This window comes from Cydia splendana, chromosome 5, assembly GCF_910591565.1.
Source record: "Cydia splendana chromosome 5, ilCydSple1.2, whole genome shotgun sequence".
NCBI classification, from domain to species: domain Eukaryota; kingdom Metazoa; phylum Arthropoda; class Insecta; order Lepidoptera; family Tortricidae; genus Cydia; species Cydia splendana.
In genome coordinates this window covers 8796247-8815940 of record NC_085964.1, presented here as the reverse complement: position 1 = coordinate 8815940, position 19694 = coordinate 8796247, and the positions used below count along the sequence as shown (strand labels likewise).

At 37.9% G+C, this 19694-nt stretch overlaps 1 protein-coding gene across 1 annotated transcript in view; it reads right to left on the bottom strand.

The window, feature by feature from the left end:
* LOC134790675 (zinc transporter ZIP10) overlaps positions 1-18042 on the bottom strand; it is a 29764-nt gene extending 11722 nt beyond the window's left edge. Inside the window, exon 1 of the mRNA XM_063761571.1 lies at positions 17492-18042. Within this exon, the coding sequence (XP_063617641.1) occupies positions 17492-17671 (180 nt within the window). The 5' untranslated portion in view covers positions 17672-18042. The remainder of the gene's footprint in view (positions 1-17491) is intronic.
* Between the last annotated feature and the right edge of the window lie 1652 nt (positions 18043-19694).

The window sequence follows — 19694 nt, the reverse complement described above, 5'->3', positions numbered from 1 at the left end:
TAAAGGGTCATATGATTTCGCAATGTCCGACAGTACTGACGTTTTGGTGAAGCGTTCTGTGGGTTCTAAAATATCTACCTTAAGTTCGAAGACATCGTGATGTGAGTTCCATTTGATACCTAAAGCTTTGATGGTATCATCAAGCTTGATCTCGACACTTGGTTGATTTGTTTTTTCTGCGCTAGGTATATTCTTCAAAACGTCAGGACTGTTGGATGCCCATTTGTGCATTTCAAATTTACCATTAGCCATAGCTTGTGTGATACGACTCTGTAACTTAGTAGCTTGTTCCATGTCATTCGCACCTGTGAGTAAGTCATCCATATAAAAGTCATTACTTATGACTTCAACTAAGTCTGGGAATCCCTCTTTTTCATCTTGTGCAAGCTGCTTCAGAGTGCGAATAGCGAGGAACGGAGCACATGACGTACCATATGTCACAGTTAACAAACGTTTCTCGACGATTTCATCTTGTGGAGATGCGCGCCACAGTATGCGCTGATAGTCGACATCTTCTTTAGCGACGAGTATTTGGCGATACATTTGCTTTACGTCAGCAAGCAGACAAATCTTGTGAGTACGCCAACGAATAATGAGATCTCGTAAGTCTTGCAATAGTGATGGTCCGATGAGTAATTCGTCGTTCAGAGATGAGCCATTTGACGGCTGTGCAGTGCCATCAAAGACCACACGAAGCTTTGTTGTGCTGCTGGATTCTCTTATCACAGCGTGGTGAGGGAGATGGTAGACTTTGTGAGTTGGCCTGTGTTGTGGGTCTACATCTTCTAAGTGATTCAGCTTCTGATATTGATCTATAAAGTCCGCATAATCTTTCTGAAATTTAGGCTTATTTGCGAATCTCTTCTCCATGTGCATTAATCTCTGTAGTGCGATTTGTCGAGAATCGCCTAAGTTCTTTTCGTGGTCATCTTTAAACGGTAAGCGTACGACGTAACGACCATCTTCTTGTCTGGTGTGAGTTTCTTTATAGTGCTCTTCACATTGTGTCTCGAGATGTGTCATCGGTTTCTCATGAGGCTTGTACTCTTCAGTCTCCCAGAATTTGCGTAAGAGTTGATCTACCTCGATAAGTGCGTGGTGAGCTACGATATTGTGAGGTGGCAGATCACTTCGTGATTTCGACGCTCCAGAGACGAACCATCCGAGTTTCGAGTTTTGTGCTATAAGCTTGTCATCGTTATATTTGTGTAGTCCGTCTAGCAAAATAAATGCATAGACCTCGGCGCCCAGTAGAACATCAATAGGTCCCGGCGATTGCATGTGAGGGTCTGCTAGTTGCAATTGGGACAGGGCAGGCCATTGTGAGATGTCAAACTCCTTTGAAGGTAACCAACTATTAATCTTCGAGAGTACGTGAGCGTCAACTTGCATTACATAGTGAGTGTCTATCGGTGAGTAAATATCTAAGTTAACGACGTGTCGTGGCAGTGAAGTTTGATTTTCAAGACCTGTGATATTAGCTGGCTGGAAAGTCTTCTTAAGTCGCAGCAGTTGCACTGCAGACTCCGTAATGAAGGTGCCTTCTGAGCCTTGGTCAATAAGGGCTCTAAGTTGTACAAGAGAACCACTGCTATCCTTCAAATATATCTGTGCCGTGGCCAATATCACTTTCTTGCCTTTTTGTGAAACCTTCAGACTTGTGAGTTCCTTAATTTGTGTGTCTTCAGGTTCTGTCTCCATAGTGACTGTATTCGCAGTTATACTCTGGTAGTGCAAAAGCGTATGGTGTTTGCGATTACAGGTTTTACATGTTGTGGCTTGTCTACAATTCCGTATGGAATGTCCTTTGACAAGGCAATTGAAGCATAAGTTGTTATTCTTTACAAATTCTTTACGTTGATCTATGTCGAGTTGTGTAAATTCAGTGCAGTGACAGATGTAGTGACTTTTCTTACAATATGTGCATTCCGTATCAACTTCAGCGGTGAAAGATCTCACATTCTTTATTTTAGGTGCAGTAGCTAGTTGTTGTAATGTGGTCTCTTTCTTATCTTTCTTCTGTGTCGCTTGTACCATTTCCATCGCTCTGAATAGTCCCTCTAAGTATGATGTGAGCTTCTTATAAGTGGGTAACTCTATAGAAGAACCAAGTGATTGCTCCCAAGCTTTGTGAGTTTCACTATCTAACTTGGATACTACAATATGCACTATAATCGAATCCCAAGTAGTTGTGTCAATCTTCAAATTCGCTAGACTACTGAGACACTGGTTTGTAGTATCAAGAAGATCCTTGAGGCCTTTAGAGCATTCGTACGTGAGTTTCTTCTGATTGAGCAGGCGATTCAGTATGGTATTCGCTATCACTCTATCATTGCTGTAACGGCAGACTAAGGCGTTCCAGGCCTTTGCATAGTTGGCAGCTGTGAGTTCGAAATGACGGACGACTTGTTCTGCTTCACCCTTCAAGCTTGACCTCAAATAATGATGCTTGTGTATGTCACTCAGACCCGGCTCATTGTGTACCATAGATATAAACAAATCCTTGAAATGCATCCATTCTTGGTAATCACCGGAAAACGAAGGAAGGTTTATCGGCGGGAGTTTACTCTTTGTGACAACTTGAGGTTGTGATGCATGAGGCACTTGAGGTGAGGCACCTTCTTGAATTGTGACAGATTCCGTCAGTTCTAACAAATTAGTCTTGAACTCCATATAGAAATCTTCGACATCATTGTAGAGCGCTTTCAGTTCCTTTTTCTCATCTACGCTTACTGAAGACTTTAAAATTTCTCGGTGCTCAGTAAGGAATTGATTCCAGTATTCTTCAAGCGACTCTATGCGTATTTTCAAATAACTTGCTGTATAACGCGTTGACGAAGTTTTCTTGTGATTGGTGAGAAGTCTTTTAATCTGACTAAAAAGTTCTTCTTGTGATGCTATGTTAGCCATTTTGTTTATAATGTGCTAAGTGAATGACAGATTTCAAAGTCTATTTTATTCTATGTTTATTTTTGAACACAATTTTTCAGAGTCATTTTTCAACCGAAATTACGCTATGTCCAAGAATTCACAAATTCGACTATGTCCAAATTTAAGAAAATTATTCTAAGTGTTTTTTCAGCGGTTTTTTTTCTAAGTCCTAAATTCACTCGAAATTGCACTATGTCTTTTTTCACGTGAAATATTCTAAGTGTTTGTTACCGCGAAAATTCACTAAGTCTTTGACACTTCACATTTCCACTGTCACTGTACTCACGATTATCCTGTTCCGAAGGACCAATGTTCACTGACTACACTGCACTGCAAAATGAGGCGAAGCTCCTATCACTGTTCCGGAAGAAAGTCTCACAACTGTGCCAGTATCCCGTTTGGATCGTTGGCAATTGCTCCAAAGGATGTTGCAATCGCTTTGGACTCGTTGGAATTCTGAGTATTTAACAACATTACAAAACCGGTATAAATGGACCGCCACTAATCCTGATCCTGATATTGGAACAGTAGTTTTGGTCAAGGATGAAAGACTCCCTCCCGGAAAGTGGTTGTTAGGTCGTATAATAGATAAGCATCCTGGTAGAGATGGTTTAACACGAGTGGTTACGTTAAAATTAAAGAATGGTACTTTTCGTAGGCCCATTGCTAAAATTTGCCCTCTACCTCTGGATTCTTAACTATCTGTTAAGAAGTTTAATGTGTTTTTAGTTTTGAGGAATAGCTCTATTTGAGTTTCACTGTGTAATTTAACCTTTTACTATTGATTCGTGTACATTTTCACTTCACTATTCTTGTTTTGTTTTGTTTTGTTTACATGGATCTTTATGAAGGACTAGTCGTCCTTGGGGGCCGATAATGTTGAATGTAGTAATGTTTAGTTTTTATAGTTGCCCAATTTCACAGTAGATGTCGCTGTTCTGTCGGCTACTTCACGCTATTAAAGCCCCTGCTACACGGCAGCCGACAAGCCTACTAACCGTCTGACCTTGGTCTGTCCTTGGTGTGTGGGTCCGTCTGAGTTGTCTGGCTAGACGGTGGCAAACCACAGTGTGTTCAGAACTCGCGGACGGACAACACGTATTGCAAGCGCACAAAATGGCCCCGAACCTTTCAGAAAGTTGGCGTGGCATTAGTACCTACTCAGTGGCGTATGGCCCTAAGGGCGACGTATGCCACCCCTGGCGGATTGCATTTTGTTTTTCTTCCTTCACTTCTGGGGCGGCAAAACTTATTGGCCGGGGCGCCAAATTTCATATTAACCTACCTACTCATACTAGTGCAATGACAAAAAAATAAGTTTTTGGCAAAAAAATCATATTTGGTACAAGCTTTTATCGCTGACTGTACTTTTCTTTCTAGAGGCATCTAATACTCGTCGAGACAATTCTAAAAACCCCAAACACAATTAGGTCGCGTTGTTCTATCACAGGGTTCCTATGGCCACCTCCTGTCTCCATCATCAGATCAGCTCTATGATACCATAATAATGCATTGTCACCCGACTTATATATGTATGCAAATTTTCAGCTCCATCGGAAACTAGAAAGTGGGTCTAATTTAACTTGCAAGATTTGACCCGTAAAAACATGTTTACATACTTACATTAGGTATATTGCAAGTTAATAAAAAGTTTGTAAAAAAAGAAAAGGGTATATGAATGAAACGCTGGCTCAAAAAACGGCATTTGTTGAGTCATTTCAACTTAATGAATTCGCTGGACTACGCTACGGGGACATACATAACTTTCTGAGAATGAAGAGGAAAGTATTTGATGAATTATTAGAAATGCTACTGAGTACCCATGGCATGGCTATTAACCACACGAGCGCACACGGCGCGTCCTTCAAGCGAAATGGCCTAGTGCGGTCGGCGTCGGGCGGCTACACGGTTCCGGACCGACCGCTCAGACCGCGGTCGCTGGCGCGCGCTCGCATGCCAAGGGCGTCCGGAGGTCAAACGAAATTTTGTTGGTAACAGCTGTCTACACGGTCCGGGACAGACCAAGGCCACGCGGTTTGGGGGCTTGTCGGCTGCCGTGTAGCAGGGGCTGTATGCTCATCGAGGGAACTATTTAAATATTATTCACCTAGAAGTTGCCTAGAAGGTAAGATAGTGATGGAAACTATAAACTTCTGTGTTGTGATGTCATTTATTTTTTGTTGAAAATTATTTGTTTAACCCCTTATGATTAACTTAGTCGAAACCAGATATATATCCTATCCTTACAATATGTTATCATATCAGGCCACCGTAAAAAGCGTGCAATAATATTTACAAGGTTTCAAACGGAAACTAGGAAGCCAAGTTGAAGGTCAAAGCGCAATGAATTGTGGTTGCCGATTTTTGATAAGCGATAAGCATCGGATTACAACAAATCATTCACGAATTGTAAAATAGGTAGGTGTATTGAGGACGTACAACAAAATGAATGACAATTAATCTAACGTAGAGAGATCAAGACAAGTCTGCAAACTTCTATGAAATGAATTATGACGTATCAATAACACTTGCACTGCGTATGCGTATGCTATCAATCGTTGCAAACTTTTCTTGGGCTAACTCTATGTAGGTAGAGTGTCGTCCTATCATGTCCATTTATTCATGAAAGATTCTGTCCGCCATTATTTTTTTGCATATTTGACCAATTCAAATTAAGGATACTCAGGTATCTTTTTCTGGCAGAGACAGCAAAATGAATTACATACTATTCATATTACATATAAACTACTCTGCGTATAACACGAATACGTGTACAAAGTTCATAGTTCGTTTTTTTAGCATTAGAAAGAAGGTAAGCGATCTTGACACGTCTTGGCATGTCAAGATCGCTTACCTTCTTTCTACCTTTCAATTATTGAGAAACCTTTTTTTGAAATCAGTAGGTATAGTAGTATACCCTATAATGGACACGGAACCAGTAATGGGACAAAAAAACACAATTCCTCTAAAATAAGTATATAAAAGTAGTTTATAAACACTGGATATATTTTTATCATAAATAAGAGACCTAGAGCTGATTATGTTTGAATTTTTATTAAATTCGGTTATTTTTTAAGAAATGTGCGTCAACCCAAAAGTTGTCGTGCCACTGAAAAAAATATCACTAAAAATTCTTAACAACTTCGCTAAGAGAGGTGAGTTAATTTATTAAATTTTAATTAATTAATACTTGATGAAAACTAGAATGTGTTTTGTTAATTGCATTTACCATGAGATAAGGTATACAACACACTATGTTGTGACTCCACAGATGTAAAAAAATAGTGGTATTTGGCCCAATCCCATTATAGGAGCTGTAAAACTGCATACCTCCTATGATGGGACAATTGACATAATGATGCTTGCCATGCCATAATTTCATGTTTTAAACAATACAGAAGTAAAATGTAGTTACGAAATATGTCAACCAGGAGGTATTCTCGGACTTACGATAAATTAATATCGTTTTTCCAAACTTTTATTTAACTTGCCTTGTTAGTTAGTGTGGGTCAAATCTTGGTAGCTGAATTTGACCCACTTTTCGATTTCCGATTCAGTTGAAATTTTGTGTAAGTACGTAATTAAGTATGCAAATCGGATGATATTGCAATATTATGATAACATGGACTTGATCTGATGATGGAGACAGGAGGTGGCCATGGGAATTTTATCGCAATAAACCCTAACTAATTGTGTTTGGGTATATTAGAATTGTCTCGATGAATCTAATACAATAATAATTGGCTGTGGAAAGAAAAATACATTCAGCGATAAAAGCTTACCAAAAATTGATTTTTTTGCCATAACTTATTCCCCATTTCAAAATTTTATACTGATAGAGCAATGTCCATTATAGGGGGCCCATTACTGGATCCACGTCCATTACCGGGGGCCCATTACTGGAGCTTTGGTGTCCATGACTGGAGAAAAAAAGCATAGTTTTAATTTGTTAATTATGTGGAAACTCATTGCAGTATCTTTGATACAACACGCCTAAAACATGAAAGGCGGATAGGACTTTCATCTTTTAACACGCTAAGCGGAAGACCATTTACATGTACAAGGGAAATATCATAAATACTCCAAATTTCCTCTTAAATGTCCCATGACTGGTGCTGTTACTATAACTATTTTATTACTTATGAAAGCAGAACAATATGAATGTGATCGTATTTAGATTCATAATTGTTACATATTTTCCGTGACTTATTTTTAAAACGTGTTTTTCAATTAAAAGACACATCAAGATTGTTTAAGTTTTTCTAATGCTAAAAAACGAACTATAGGATTATTTAATATTCAGTAGTAGGTAGGTATATAATGTTTATGAAATAAGAAGATTAGATAACAATTAGGTGCGGCGGGATTAGACATAATTTTATTAATAATAAGTGTCTAAGTAAGCAGTTATCATAGTCAATGATGATAATGAATATCTTGACAGGAAAACCTAATATCACAATGCAGTACCGTCTTAAACTATGCTGGGGCCCTTGGGCACATAAGAATTTGGGGCCCTTTTAGAAAGTAAAGAAAGCGAATTTAACTAAAACTTTCCTACTATGATCTTCTATTTATTATGGGTAATCAAATATACTGTTACTGTCTGTCCTTAGGGGCCCCCTGAGGATGGGGGCCCTGGGCACGGGCCCCGTGTGCCCTTATGGTAAAGACGGTACTGATCACATGGAAGAAAAAACTCGTTACTATGTAAACATGTACGATTTAAAATATCAAACGAGTTTTATCCACTGACCGAATTTCCCAACTTCAGTATAAGATAATGTAAAAATAAATAAATGTTTCATAATCGGATAACATCACTTTCCTAAATAGATAAAATGTGTTACCTCGGTAAAGGTGACTGATTGAAGAAATAACATATGGAACATGTACTTAGTTACAATTATAAACCGAAAATATTGTAATAATATAAGATCTGTATTAATTAATATTATAGGTATATACGTACGATAATAAGTACCTGCATATTGATTCTTCAATGAGTTCTGCTTTATTCGCTTTATGATTTAGATCAGTGGTGGGCAAAGTACGGCCCGCGGGCCATCTCCGGCCCGCGAACGGATTTTATCCGACCCCCGCCGGTCCTATAAAATAATTAGTAAATGGCATTGGCCCACGATTATCTCAAATCAAAATAAATTTTGGCTCCAATTTTGGCCCTCCTCTTAAATTTCCTAAAGTTTCTGGCCCCCCGTGAATAAAGTTTGCCCACCACTGATTTAGATTTAGATATTTATTCTCGTAATATAAAATTACAATCCTTGGTACTTACAATGCCCCAAGGGCCTATTTTATTTATATTTAAGTTAGTTATTAATTTCTTTTAGTAATACCACTGTATATATCTTGTTTGTAAATAAATGATAATTTTTTTTACAATATACTTAAATTATCCTGAATTACACGAATTTATATTATAATCTTCAGTACATATAATTTACATTATTTAATAAATTCAAAAATACAAATTAAAAATGTCTGAGTAAATAATCATATTATGACAACAATTTTATCCATTTACCTATAACCAACCTATAACAAAAATTCGGGAATAACTAATTACGATGAAATGTCAAATAGATTTATTACTAAGCATTAAGTTGGATTTATTATATTCTGAAGGGATTCATTATAAATAAGTAATTAAGGCACCTATAATCCAAACGCAATGCTAAAATAATAAAAAACAAACGTCACTTAATTCTGCAGCTTACTACAACGACAAACCACTAACGAAAAAAAAAATGTATCGGGATGACAGATGCTACGAAAAGTCATGTGATTATTTCCATAGTCCATACATTATGTCGAGCGAATGGCGCCTGTAGGCCAGCTGTAGGCCAAGCTCATGATTGGCGCGACAGTATCTCGCCGCGAGATAGACTACCCGACTTTTTCTAACTGTATTAATTAAAGAGGGACGGGGTAGTCTTTTTTGCGGCGAGATACTGGCGCGCCAATCATGTGCTAGCCCAGCTGGTACGAGATTTACGAGTACGAGAAAGGTAATTATGTCACAATACAAAACTATTTCTACGAGTTAACCGAAATAATAAAAAAAACCGGCCAAGTGCTAGTCGGACTCGCGTTCCAAGGGTTCCGTACATTAAGTCCGACTCCCGCGTGACTGGACATTTCCAATAGGTTTTCCTGTCATCTATAGGTAAAAAACTATTTTGTGTATTTTTTCAAAATTTTATTCCCAGTAGTTTCGGAGATAAAGGGGGGGAATGGTCATTTTTTGGCTATTTTTTTAATATCTTCTAACTTATTTATTTATAAATTATAAAAAATATATATTTGAAATTCTCAAAATGAGCACTTTCATTTGATATATAACACGATATATGTAGTTAGAAAAAATTTTTTTTTTTACTTTCTCATCTACCCCCCAAAAGCGGCCCCCATGTTTAAAATTCATTTGTTTACGTTACATGTCCGTCTTTGGGTCACTAATTTACATAAGTGTACCAAATTTCAACTTAATTGGTCCAGTAAGTAGTTTCCGAGAAAATATTAGGCTGTGACAGACGGACAGACAGACAGACAGATGCACGAGTGATCCTATAAGGGTTCCGTTTTTTTCCTTTTGAGGCACGGAACCCTAAAACCTATTGAAAATCGAAGTCTCGCAAAACTGAAGTGCAGCCACAGTTATTAAAAGGCGCGTTGATGTCTTTTGTTGTAGGTAATACCGAGTGTATTTAAATGTTGCATATATAATATTGTAGTTCACTTAAGAGCGCTCTTACAAGAAAAGTCGAAATAATGCAAAATTGATGATACTAGTCGACGAAATTCAGGACTTTGCGCTCATTATTAGAAACAATGAGTACTTGTTCCAGTAAAAGCGTCTTCTTATCTTTATAAATATCGTTGTAAATATTAGAAAAAGGACTTATTAAATTAGTAATGATTTTTTTTCTGATGGTCGTTTCCGAAAAACCCCGTGAAGCACTGAATGGCGAGCTCTTATTTGGAAATGTTGAGAATTTTACTCTGCTAAACCTGGCTATTTTGTATTACTAATACCCTGTACTTTAGGCATATCAAACTATATTTTTCCTACATACCTTTGAGAAAGAGAAAATCAAAGTAAAACGAACTCTATTTTCTCTCCGAAACAAGTGTCAATTCCTACGAAAATCTACTTAATATCGAAGTCATTTTCATACTCAAGCAATCTGCAACGTTTGCTTATACTGTTGGTATACATTAGTGTTTATGAAATTCTACTATAATTTTTTGGCAATTTTTTGAAAACTACTCTATATTACCGATGACGCGCGCTGCGCCAGCTCAGTGCCGCGGCAGAGCTTGTAGAGGCAGGACGTGTGTCGGTCGGCTCCGCACATTTTCAACGGCGACGACGAGGTTTTTTATCATTGTGTGCGGCGGGCGCCGTGTAAAACGCTATACTGTGTGCGTGTAAACCGCAACGAGAGACTTTGATCCTAGCACTGTTTTTATAGTATTATAATTTATAATGGTACAGTTTAATAAACTACCGGACAGGATTAAAAATATTTGAAACGACCTGACATTCTATATGTATTTATTTGACTCAAGATAGTACTCAGGGTCTGATGATGGAGCCGGAAGGTGGTCACCGGTACCAATCAACCATGCAACTAAACCACTTCGTGTTTAGGCTCGTTTTATTCATCTCAACAAGATCTTTGACACAAGATAGTACTCAGGGTCTGATGATGGAGCCGGAAGGTGGTCACCGGTACCAATCAACCATGCAACTAAACCACTTCGTGTTTGGGCTCGTTTGATTCGGCTCAACAAGATCTTTGACTTAAGATAGTACTCAGGGTCTGATGATGGAGCCGGAAGGTGGTCACCAGTACCAATCAACAATGCAACTAAACCACTTCGTGTTTAGGCTCGTTTTATTCGTCTCAACAAGATCTTTGACTTAAGATAGTACTCAGGGTCTGATGATGGAGCCGGAAGGTGGTCACCGGTACCAATCAACCATGCAACTAAACCACTTCGTGTTTGGGCTCGTTTGATTCGTCTCAACAAGATCTTTGGCACAAGATAATACTCAGGGTCTGATGATGGAGCCGGAAGGTGGTCACCGGTACCAATCAACCATGCAACTAAACCACTTCGTGTTTAGGCTCGTTTGATTCGTCTCAACAAGATCTTTGACACAAGATAGTACTCAGGGTCTGATGATGGAGCCGGCAGGTGGTCACCGGTACCAATCAACCATGCAACTAAACCACTTCGTGTTTAGGCTCGTTTGATTCGTCTCAACAAGACCTTGGACACAAGATAGTACTCAGGATCTGATGATGGAGCTGGAAGGTGGCCACGGGTACCAGTCTACCATGTAACTGAACCACTTCGTGTTTGGGCTCGTTTGATTTGTCGCAACAAGATCTTTGACACAAGGTAGTACTGAGGGTCTGATGATGGATCCGGAAGGTGGTGACCGGTACCAATCAACCATGCAACTAAACCACTTCGTGTTTGGCTTCGTTCGATTCGTCGCAACAAGATCTTTGACACAAGTTAGTACTCAGGGTCTGATGATGGAGCTGGACTGTGGCCACGGGTACCAGTCTACCATGTAACTGAACCACTTCGTGTTTGGGCTCGTTTGATTTGTCGCAACAAGATCTTTGACACAAGGCAGTACTGAGGGTCTGATGATGGATCCGGAAGGTGGTCACCGGTACCAATCAACCATGCAACTAAACCACTTCGTGTTTGGCTTCGTTCGATTCGTCGCAACAAGATCTTTGACACAAGTTAGTACTCAGGGTCTGATGATGGAGCTGGACTGTGGCCACGGGTACCAGTCTACCATGTAACTGAACCACTTCGTGTTTGGGCTCGTTTGATTCGTCGCAATAAGATGTTTGACACAAGATACTACTCAGGGTCTGATGATGGAGCTGATGATGATAGACAGGTACCCGTCGCCACCTTCGCGCTCCATCATCAGACCCTGAGTACTACCTTGTGTCAAAGATCTTGTTGAGATGAATAAAACGTGCCTAAACACGAAGTGGTTTAGTTGCATGGTTGATTGGTACCGGTGACCACCTTCCGGCTCCAACATCAGACCCTGAGTATTATCTTGTGTCAAAGATCTTGTTGAAACGAATAAAACGAGCCTAAACACGAAGTGGTTTAGTTGCATGGTTGATTGGTACCGGTGACCACCTTCCAGCTCCATCATCAGACTCTGAGTATCACCTAGTGTCAAAGATCTTGTTGAGACGAATCAAACGATCCTAAACACGATGTGGTTTAGTTGCATGGTTGATTGGTAATGGTACCTTCCAGCTCCATCATCAGACCCTGAGTACTGTCTTGTGTCCAAGATCTTGTTGAGACGAATCAAACGAGCCCAAACACGAAGTTGTTTAGTTACATGATAGACTGGTACCCGTGGCCACCTTCCAGCTCCATCATCAGACCCTGTGTATCTTCAGTGTCAAAGATCTTGTTGAGACGAATCAAACGAGCCTAATCATGTTACTACATGGTTGATTGGTATCCGTGACCACCTTAATCATCATCAGATCCTCAGTACCAGTTCGTTTTTAAACCCTCGTTGATACAAACTTTACAACCTATAGGTACCAAATGCAATGACGAAACATGTAAATAAGCGAGTAGGTACCTATAATTTCTTTCGAGTAATATACCTTCATAAGTACGAGTATGGGGCTATTCATAAATTACGTCGTTTCAAATGGGAGGAGTGGGGGGGGGGGGGGGGGGGTCTGGACATCGGATGATGGTAACATGACGTAGGAGGAAACAGATTCATCCGAAGCTTGATTTTTGGATGATTTGAGGGCGGGGGGGTCAAAAATCGTCAAAAATAGATGACGTAATTTATGAACAGCCCCTATGTACATTTGCACTGCATTTAGTATTTTCGTACTTACCAAATAACAGTTTTAGAACTTTAAAAGTTAAGTGTTGTTATGGTTGATTTCAATATGCTTCGCGAAGGATCAAGAATGTTTAATCCATCATTGTAGTGCGAGTGTGGTAGAAGGGATCGGCATACTGAGCTCGCACGGCCTGCCGCAGCGCGTAAAATACCTAAACTCGCTCAACGCCGAAATGTAATAGCGCTCTTTGCATAATTGATATAATAGTTGAAAAACCCACTGTTTAATGGAAATTTCAATTGAGTTAAAAGTGTCATAGAGCAGGGGTTCCCAATCTTTTTCAGTCCGCGGCGCACTTGCAAGTTTGGTATTACTAATCCTCATGATTCATATCATATATTCAGTCATAAACTCATAAATCAGATGAAAGTTGGATTTCATTATGCCACTCCTTGTCAGTTGTCAATTATTTTATAAAATAAATAAATACGAGAACCCTAGCGCGGCCTATGTATAAAAAAGCTTTTAAATAATTGATTTATCGTGTTCCAGAAAAAAAGTAAATAAAAATAAAATGAAACCTTATTGTTATTGTTGCTGTTGCCGTTATACCTACTAATTGATCTTGTTGTTATATGAGATAGTAGGAAACTAAACATAATTAATTAACTAATTAGGTACTTATACTTATCCATTAAATGTGCCTGTTCCAAATTGTTTAAAGAGGGCAAAGGATTATTTTTAAAACTATGTTTCGTTTCAGTAAACATTTCACAGGCTAGTGATTGTAAAAAGATTTAGGTGATATTGTGGTGTGAATGTTGTCTTGATGCTCGCTACGGTTAATCAATTGCAAAATGATCCTTGTGTAGCTGGGTGTGACGTGCGACGTGAGACTAATTTGCCACTGATCGTGAACATATACACATATACAGACACATTTACATAATAACAAATGATTGTTTTTGAGACTGTCTGAACGTAAAGTGTCTACTATCTAGTTTACAAAAAAGGCTTTTATTTTTGAAGAGATTTCTGAGCCAGCCCAGGCTTTTGAATATAGGTAGCATACAAAAGGATAGGAAGCTGGATATTTACTAATAATATAATATTTAGTTGAGATGACCAAAATCAGTTACATTTTTACCTAAGCAGTAGTTTTCTTTCGAACATACTGCTAGTTAAGTAGTATCTTACTTAATTCCTAGAAGAGTTGTAATTAACGTTTGATTATACGTTCTACATTTATCAACCCGCATGTAAAAAGCCTAACTTAAATTCTATAATTAGCATCTTGGTTCAAAGTTATCAAATTGTTGCTCCCTATGTACCTACCTAATTTATGAAAATTTTAATGCATTTCAAAGTGGTGCAAATAGGTTCAAAATATTTGAATCCAATTAATAACTGCATTAAATAAATAACTAAGTAAGTACTTATGATAAATGTATAATTGCCATATCGCAAAATATTTAAATTATTGTACAACTTTTGTGTTACGAATACGAATATAGTTATTTACGATACAAGTGCGGAAAAGAGGAAATTCGAAACGAGTGGCGATAAATTAAAACACGACCGAAGGGAGTGTTTTAAATCGACACGAGTTGCGAATTACCTATTCGCACGTGTATCGTACACAGTTTTACAATACATATCGCCGTGTGCCTGCTACACTGCCACATCTCAAAAAACCGTTTTTTCGAGAAATCGCGTCTCAAAGTTGTGAGAGTATAATAGTTTAGGGTGTTTAATAGGATCTTACTCCTTTAGTTTTAGGTCTATGAATTTAAAATTTAGCTTTTTTTACTCTGAATGATATAACCCTCCTTATTACCACGCCACTTTTTAAAAGAAATGTATATTTTTTAAGACACAAGGCCCGAAAGGCAGGTATTTAGAGTTGTGGCCGTATTGCAGACACGTTTTTTAAAGATTTTGGGATGCGGGTAAATTTAAACACAAAATTATTGGATAAAGGTTACCATGCAAATATAAATAAAAACACCAAAATAGTTAAAATCCCTTTATTTTATCAACTTTGATAGGAACAAGATCACTGTACGCGATAATATGTGTAACTAGCTTATAATCAGCAACATTATCTAATTATTATTTTCTAGGACGCAACTCAAAAGCTTCATTTAAAACGTGTGCTATATAGCCTCAACTCAAAAGGGCCGTCAGGTTCACGTGCGAACGCCGCGGGAGCAGGCGGCAGACTGGCAAGTGGCTGTATTGCAGGGCTGTGTTTTTACAGGCATAAACAACGTAAATATGTATGTAAATAATGTAAAGTTTCAAAGCCGTTACAAATTATTACGTTCAGTTCAAGTTATAACTGCTTAAACAAAGTTGGTTTAATAATGTACCTACCTATCTTACTGAAATGAGCAATCTTTTTGTTTCAGCCCGTGCCCAGTCATTACTCATTAATCAGGCCGATGCATCTGCGTCGACGTATTTCATGTTTATCTTTTCTGTAGAGAACAATACCGACTGTAATTTTTAGGCGCTTAATCAACTGCCGTCTAACTTAGAAATAGAGGAGTGTCATATTGTTCAGTACCTATTAGGTAAGAGCGCTCTAGCAAGAATGGCAAATGCAGCAGATGGTTGTGTATTGTGTAGGTTTGTGGGTTTGCGCCTAATTAGAGTAGTAGTACTTAGCCTACGAAGCGAACAATAGTAATGATGATATTAATCATTTGAAAACAATTTTTTGTTTTGTTTCGGTAGAATAATATTGTCGAGATTATCATAATATAATTAGATCGGAATATCGTTTGATTGGAATACGTTTTTTTTGTTATTTATATATTATTACATTATTAGGTTAGAAATTGGGATTTTACTGTAGGTATAAATTGACCGTAGCGTCAGCGAAGCGTCACCGTTTTAACGCGGGCATTTTGCTTTCGTATGTCCGGATGTTCTCCTCTGCAGGTCGCAATTCTTAACCGATTCTCGTAAAATTTTATGACCGTTCTATGATTAAATATATTTTTATCGATCCAGTTTTTGAAAATTTTTCAAAATGCGGATTTTGGCATAAAGGACTTAAGCGCCAATAGTGTCTATGGCGCTTAAAACAATTGCGAGTTCGCTGTGATACTTAATGATAACGAATCAACGAATTCGGATGAATAAAAAAATGTTCTAGCATGATATTTTTAAAACAACGAACTAAATATTTTTGATTTTTATATTTTCCAAGCTTAACGCGAGGTCTACTGCTCACAAAGCCACTATACAAAGTTATATTACCTAATTATGTACCTATCTATCCCCAGATTTTAGTTTTGGGTTCGAATCCCGGTAAGGGCATTCTTGTAATTCTTTTGCCCTAAAAATATCTAAGTATGTACATATTAATCGATATAGGTAACAATTTATATCGTGGCCTAGTGTCCATCGTACAAGCTTTGCTTAATTTGGGGCTAGGTTGATCGGTAGGATTGTTCCCAAATATTTATTTTATTTAGAATATAACTATAACATGGAGGCTATACACAAACTTATCTAGGGTAGGTTATGTAGTCTAAATTAAAAACAAAAGAGGTTTATTTAAGGTAAATATAGATTTTGATTAAATTAGTTACTTAAACTAATGAATTCATAATTAAGTATGGAGGGGTGTGACTAAATTAGTATATGAATAATTAGTTTACTCGTAGTATATTGTTACTGTGTCATTAATATCTGTTTTAATGAAGCCATTTAGCCTCGAATGTAACGCTTTTGTACTCATGTAAATAACATTTTGAATCCGAATATTTGAGCTGACGCGAGAATCGAACGTGTTAACAGTGAGAGAAAAATTTATTAAACTGTACAGTCAAAGTTACAACACCATAAAAAATTAAAGATACCTAGTAGGTACGAAAATTATCTATACCTAGTGTACTCCTAATGTGAGATGATACGTAACTACATAAATATAATATATTTGTTCAACTAAATTCTAAATTAATAAAGATGCAAATGTAGCTTGTTAGATTAGCCAGGTATGTACGATAATTAATAATGTTGTACGAACTTATGAATGAATAATAGAAAACCGTAGAAACTCACAAAAGAAGGAGATGACAGTCAACTTTTGAAACAAACTTACATTTATTTAATGTCCATAGTTAATGCTAAAAGTATTATGGGAACTTTTAGGATAAGTACCTAGTTTATTTGAATCTGAGTTCCCAACCACGTAGATTATCGAGCTATCAATATTTTACAGTCTGATCAACTGAAAAATTAAATATTGACAAATGATTACGATAAAAATATCGCAGTGTACCTGAGGTTGATGAACTTCCGTTAACTGAATACTCATAACGTTAAGGGAAACTTCAGTCCCATTGGCTATTAGAAATTTAATCACTGAAGCATGACAATCAAGGTGTTGAAATACTATAATGTGTACTATTTTCTAATCTAATATTTGTGAAGTGTCACTCCAATCCAACTAACTAGCTATATTTATAAATATGTTTACGTAAAGTTACGTGCGCTTATAAATATCATACCTACATGTAGAAAGTTGACTAACTTTCCATCACTCATTCATAATCGAACGCATTCCCTCTCCAATGATTATAAATTGAATAACTGCCTTTAATTACTTGTTTCTTATCGATATTTCTATGTTATTGAATTGCAAAAAAACTCACCTCGAATGTAATTAAACCCTTGTCTCCGTACTTGTCGAAGATCTTGTTTATGAAGTATTTCTCGGCAACCTCGGCGGGAGGCTCTTGCCGCGTGCTGTTCAGGTCCAGCTTGTTGTCGCCGACGTCGGCGCCGGCGGCGGCCAGCAGCGCCAGCGCTACGACGACACCCGTCGTCAGCATGGTCGAGACTGAGCTGCGCTCGCGGCACTATCAGCCGCTCAACGTGCACTCGTCAGGCGTGATATGACGCGAACGTGACGCTTGCGCACCGGCTGTAATCGAAAGATCCGCACGACCTATTGTTTATTTACTCGCGTTTATCTAACTTCGGGTAATTCGCGATTGATAAACTCGAAATTGAACGCGTGCTGTTGAGTCGAAGTGAGTTGTACGTCTGAGACTCGGAGACTTTCACCTGGCGCTCGAGTCCCGAGGCCGGTCGTAACACCGTTACTGATAATGTGGTACTGGTCTGCGCGGACGCAGCGGGTTGTGCGCGAAAACGACGTCAGTGCCGACCAAGATCGCTCCTCCCAGACTCGATGGCAGCCAAATAATGGATCATTGCGTGCTCTGTATTTATATTGTATAGAGTCATATTTACTTACACTATCGAAGGGGTTATTTAGTCAAAATGTGTGATAAGTGATAAGTTTCGCTTCTTATTCATATTGGGGTGTAGATTTTTTAAATGTTATGTAGGTACATAAGCATAATCTAGCCCAAAATAACCGAAAATATATTGTATTCAGTGATATGCTGAAAAATATGTTTACTTTATTAGGAGCCTAACAGAACACTGTTACCTATACATAGGCAAATAATGCATACTTTTTTAAGAAAAATGTAGCCAGATTAATTTTTATCTCCAACCAGCATCTTTGACTAAGTGGATAAATAATTTAAATACTTCGATAAAATTAAAAGACTTCCTTATCTTTGTGCTTAAAATGTTTGCATATCAGCCAAATTAGCATATTATTTGGTATACCCTGGACCACGTTACGTAGGTACTCAGCTCACGTGTGGACTAGCACACGTGCGTTTCCTACTACGGGGCAGTTACCCTATTCACAACCCATTTTTGTATTGACTTGGTGTTCATTCTCAATATAACTTGGTCTCGAGATATATGAATAGTACGTGTAATCGAAGAACGCACTTACTAGTTCACCTTCGCTTGGTAATAGTTGTGAACAACAGTCCAGACACGAGACTGTCTACTAATGGGTTCGTACGACATTCCAGAATTCGAGCGAACGAGTAGTTATACTAGTACGGAAGGTCGAAACTCGCTCACATCCTATCCAATAGCCCCTTGTAAATCATCGTTACATTGCCGCAGTCCGTCGTCCATAATAAGCGCATACAGGCGTATTCACCGGTGTGAAGTTATCGGCCAAAGTTATCGGCGAACGATAACCCGACCAAATTAAGAAGTCGATATTTTCAACGTTTTTTTTCGTCATTAAAAAGAGCGTAAGTACATTAGTTTAAGGAGAAGTTGAATATCATCAATACTATTAATTACATTTCATCATAAATTTTACTATATAGCTGAAAAACATGCATCGTGACTGGTCGTAGAATTTTGTGCTTATCAAACAAAGAAAATCCTACTTTCTAGTCAATAAAACGCCTTAAGTCTATTATTTGTAAAAGCTATTGACAAAAGCTTGCATTATTGTGTTAAAAAAAACTTACTTTATCTGATAATCAAAGTTTTAACGATGGATAATAGTCAGCGCTCTAAAGATTCTAGACATAATTTATCAATTTGACCAACTTCCGGGCAGTAGACCACTGTCTAACTGACATCATCAGAAACTGTACATCAGAATCTTTCATAAAACGCCTTCAGAACCCACTTACCGAGCTAACTGTAGCTGCATCAGCTGAAATGAAGTTAGCGGCGGAACGATTTTGTAAACTCATTTCAACAAAAGAAAATTACATAACTTACATAAACTGAAAATTTACATCGAGAGCTTTTATTTTAAGCTTTCAGAATTCACCAATATAGGTATTCTAAGTTTTTTTTTTAATAGTTCATCGCAGAGTCAATGGCTGAAATATTCCAAATACCTACACATAACTAATTTTGACCCATTTCTAGACGAAAGACCACTTTCATTTTGACAACATCTGGAACTGTAAACCTAGATCTTTCATAAAATGCCTTCAGAACCCACTTACCGAGATA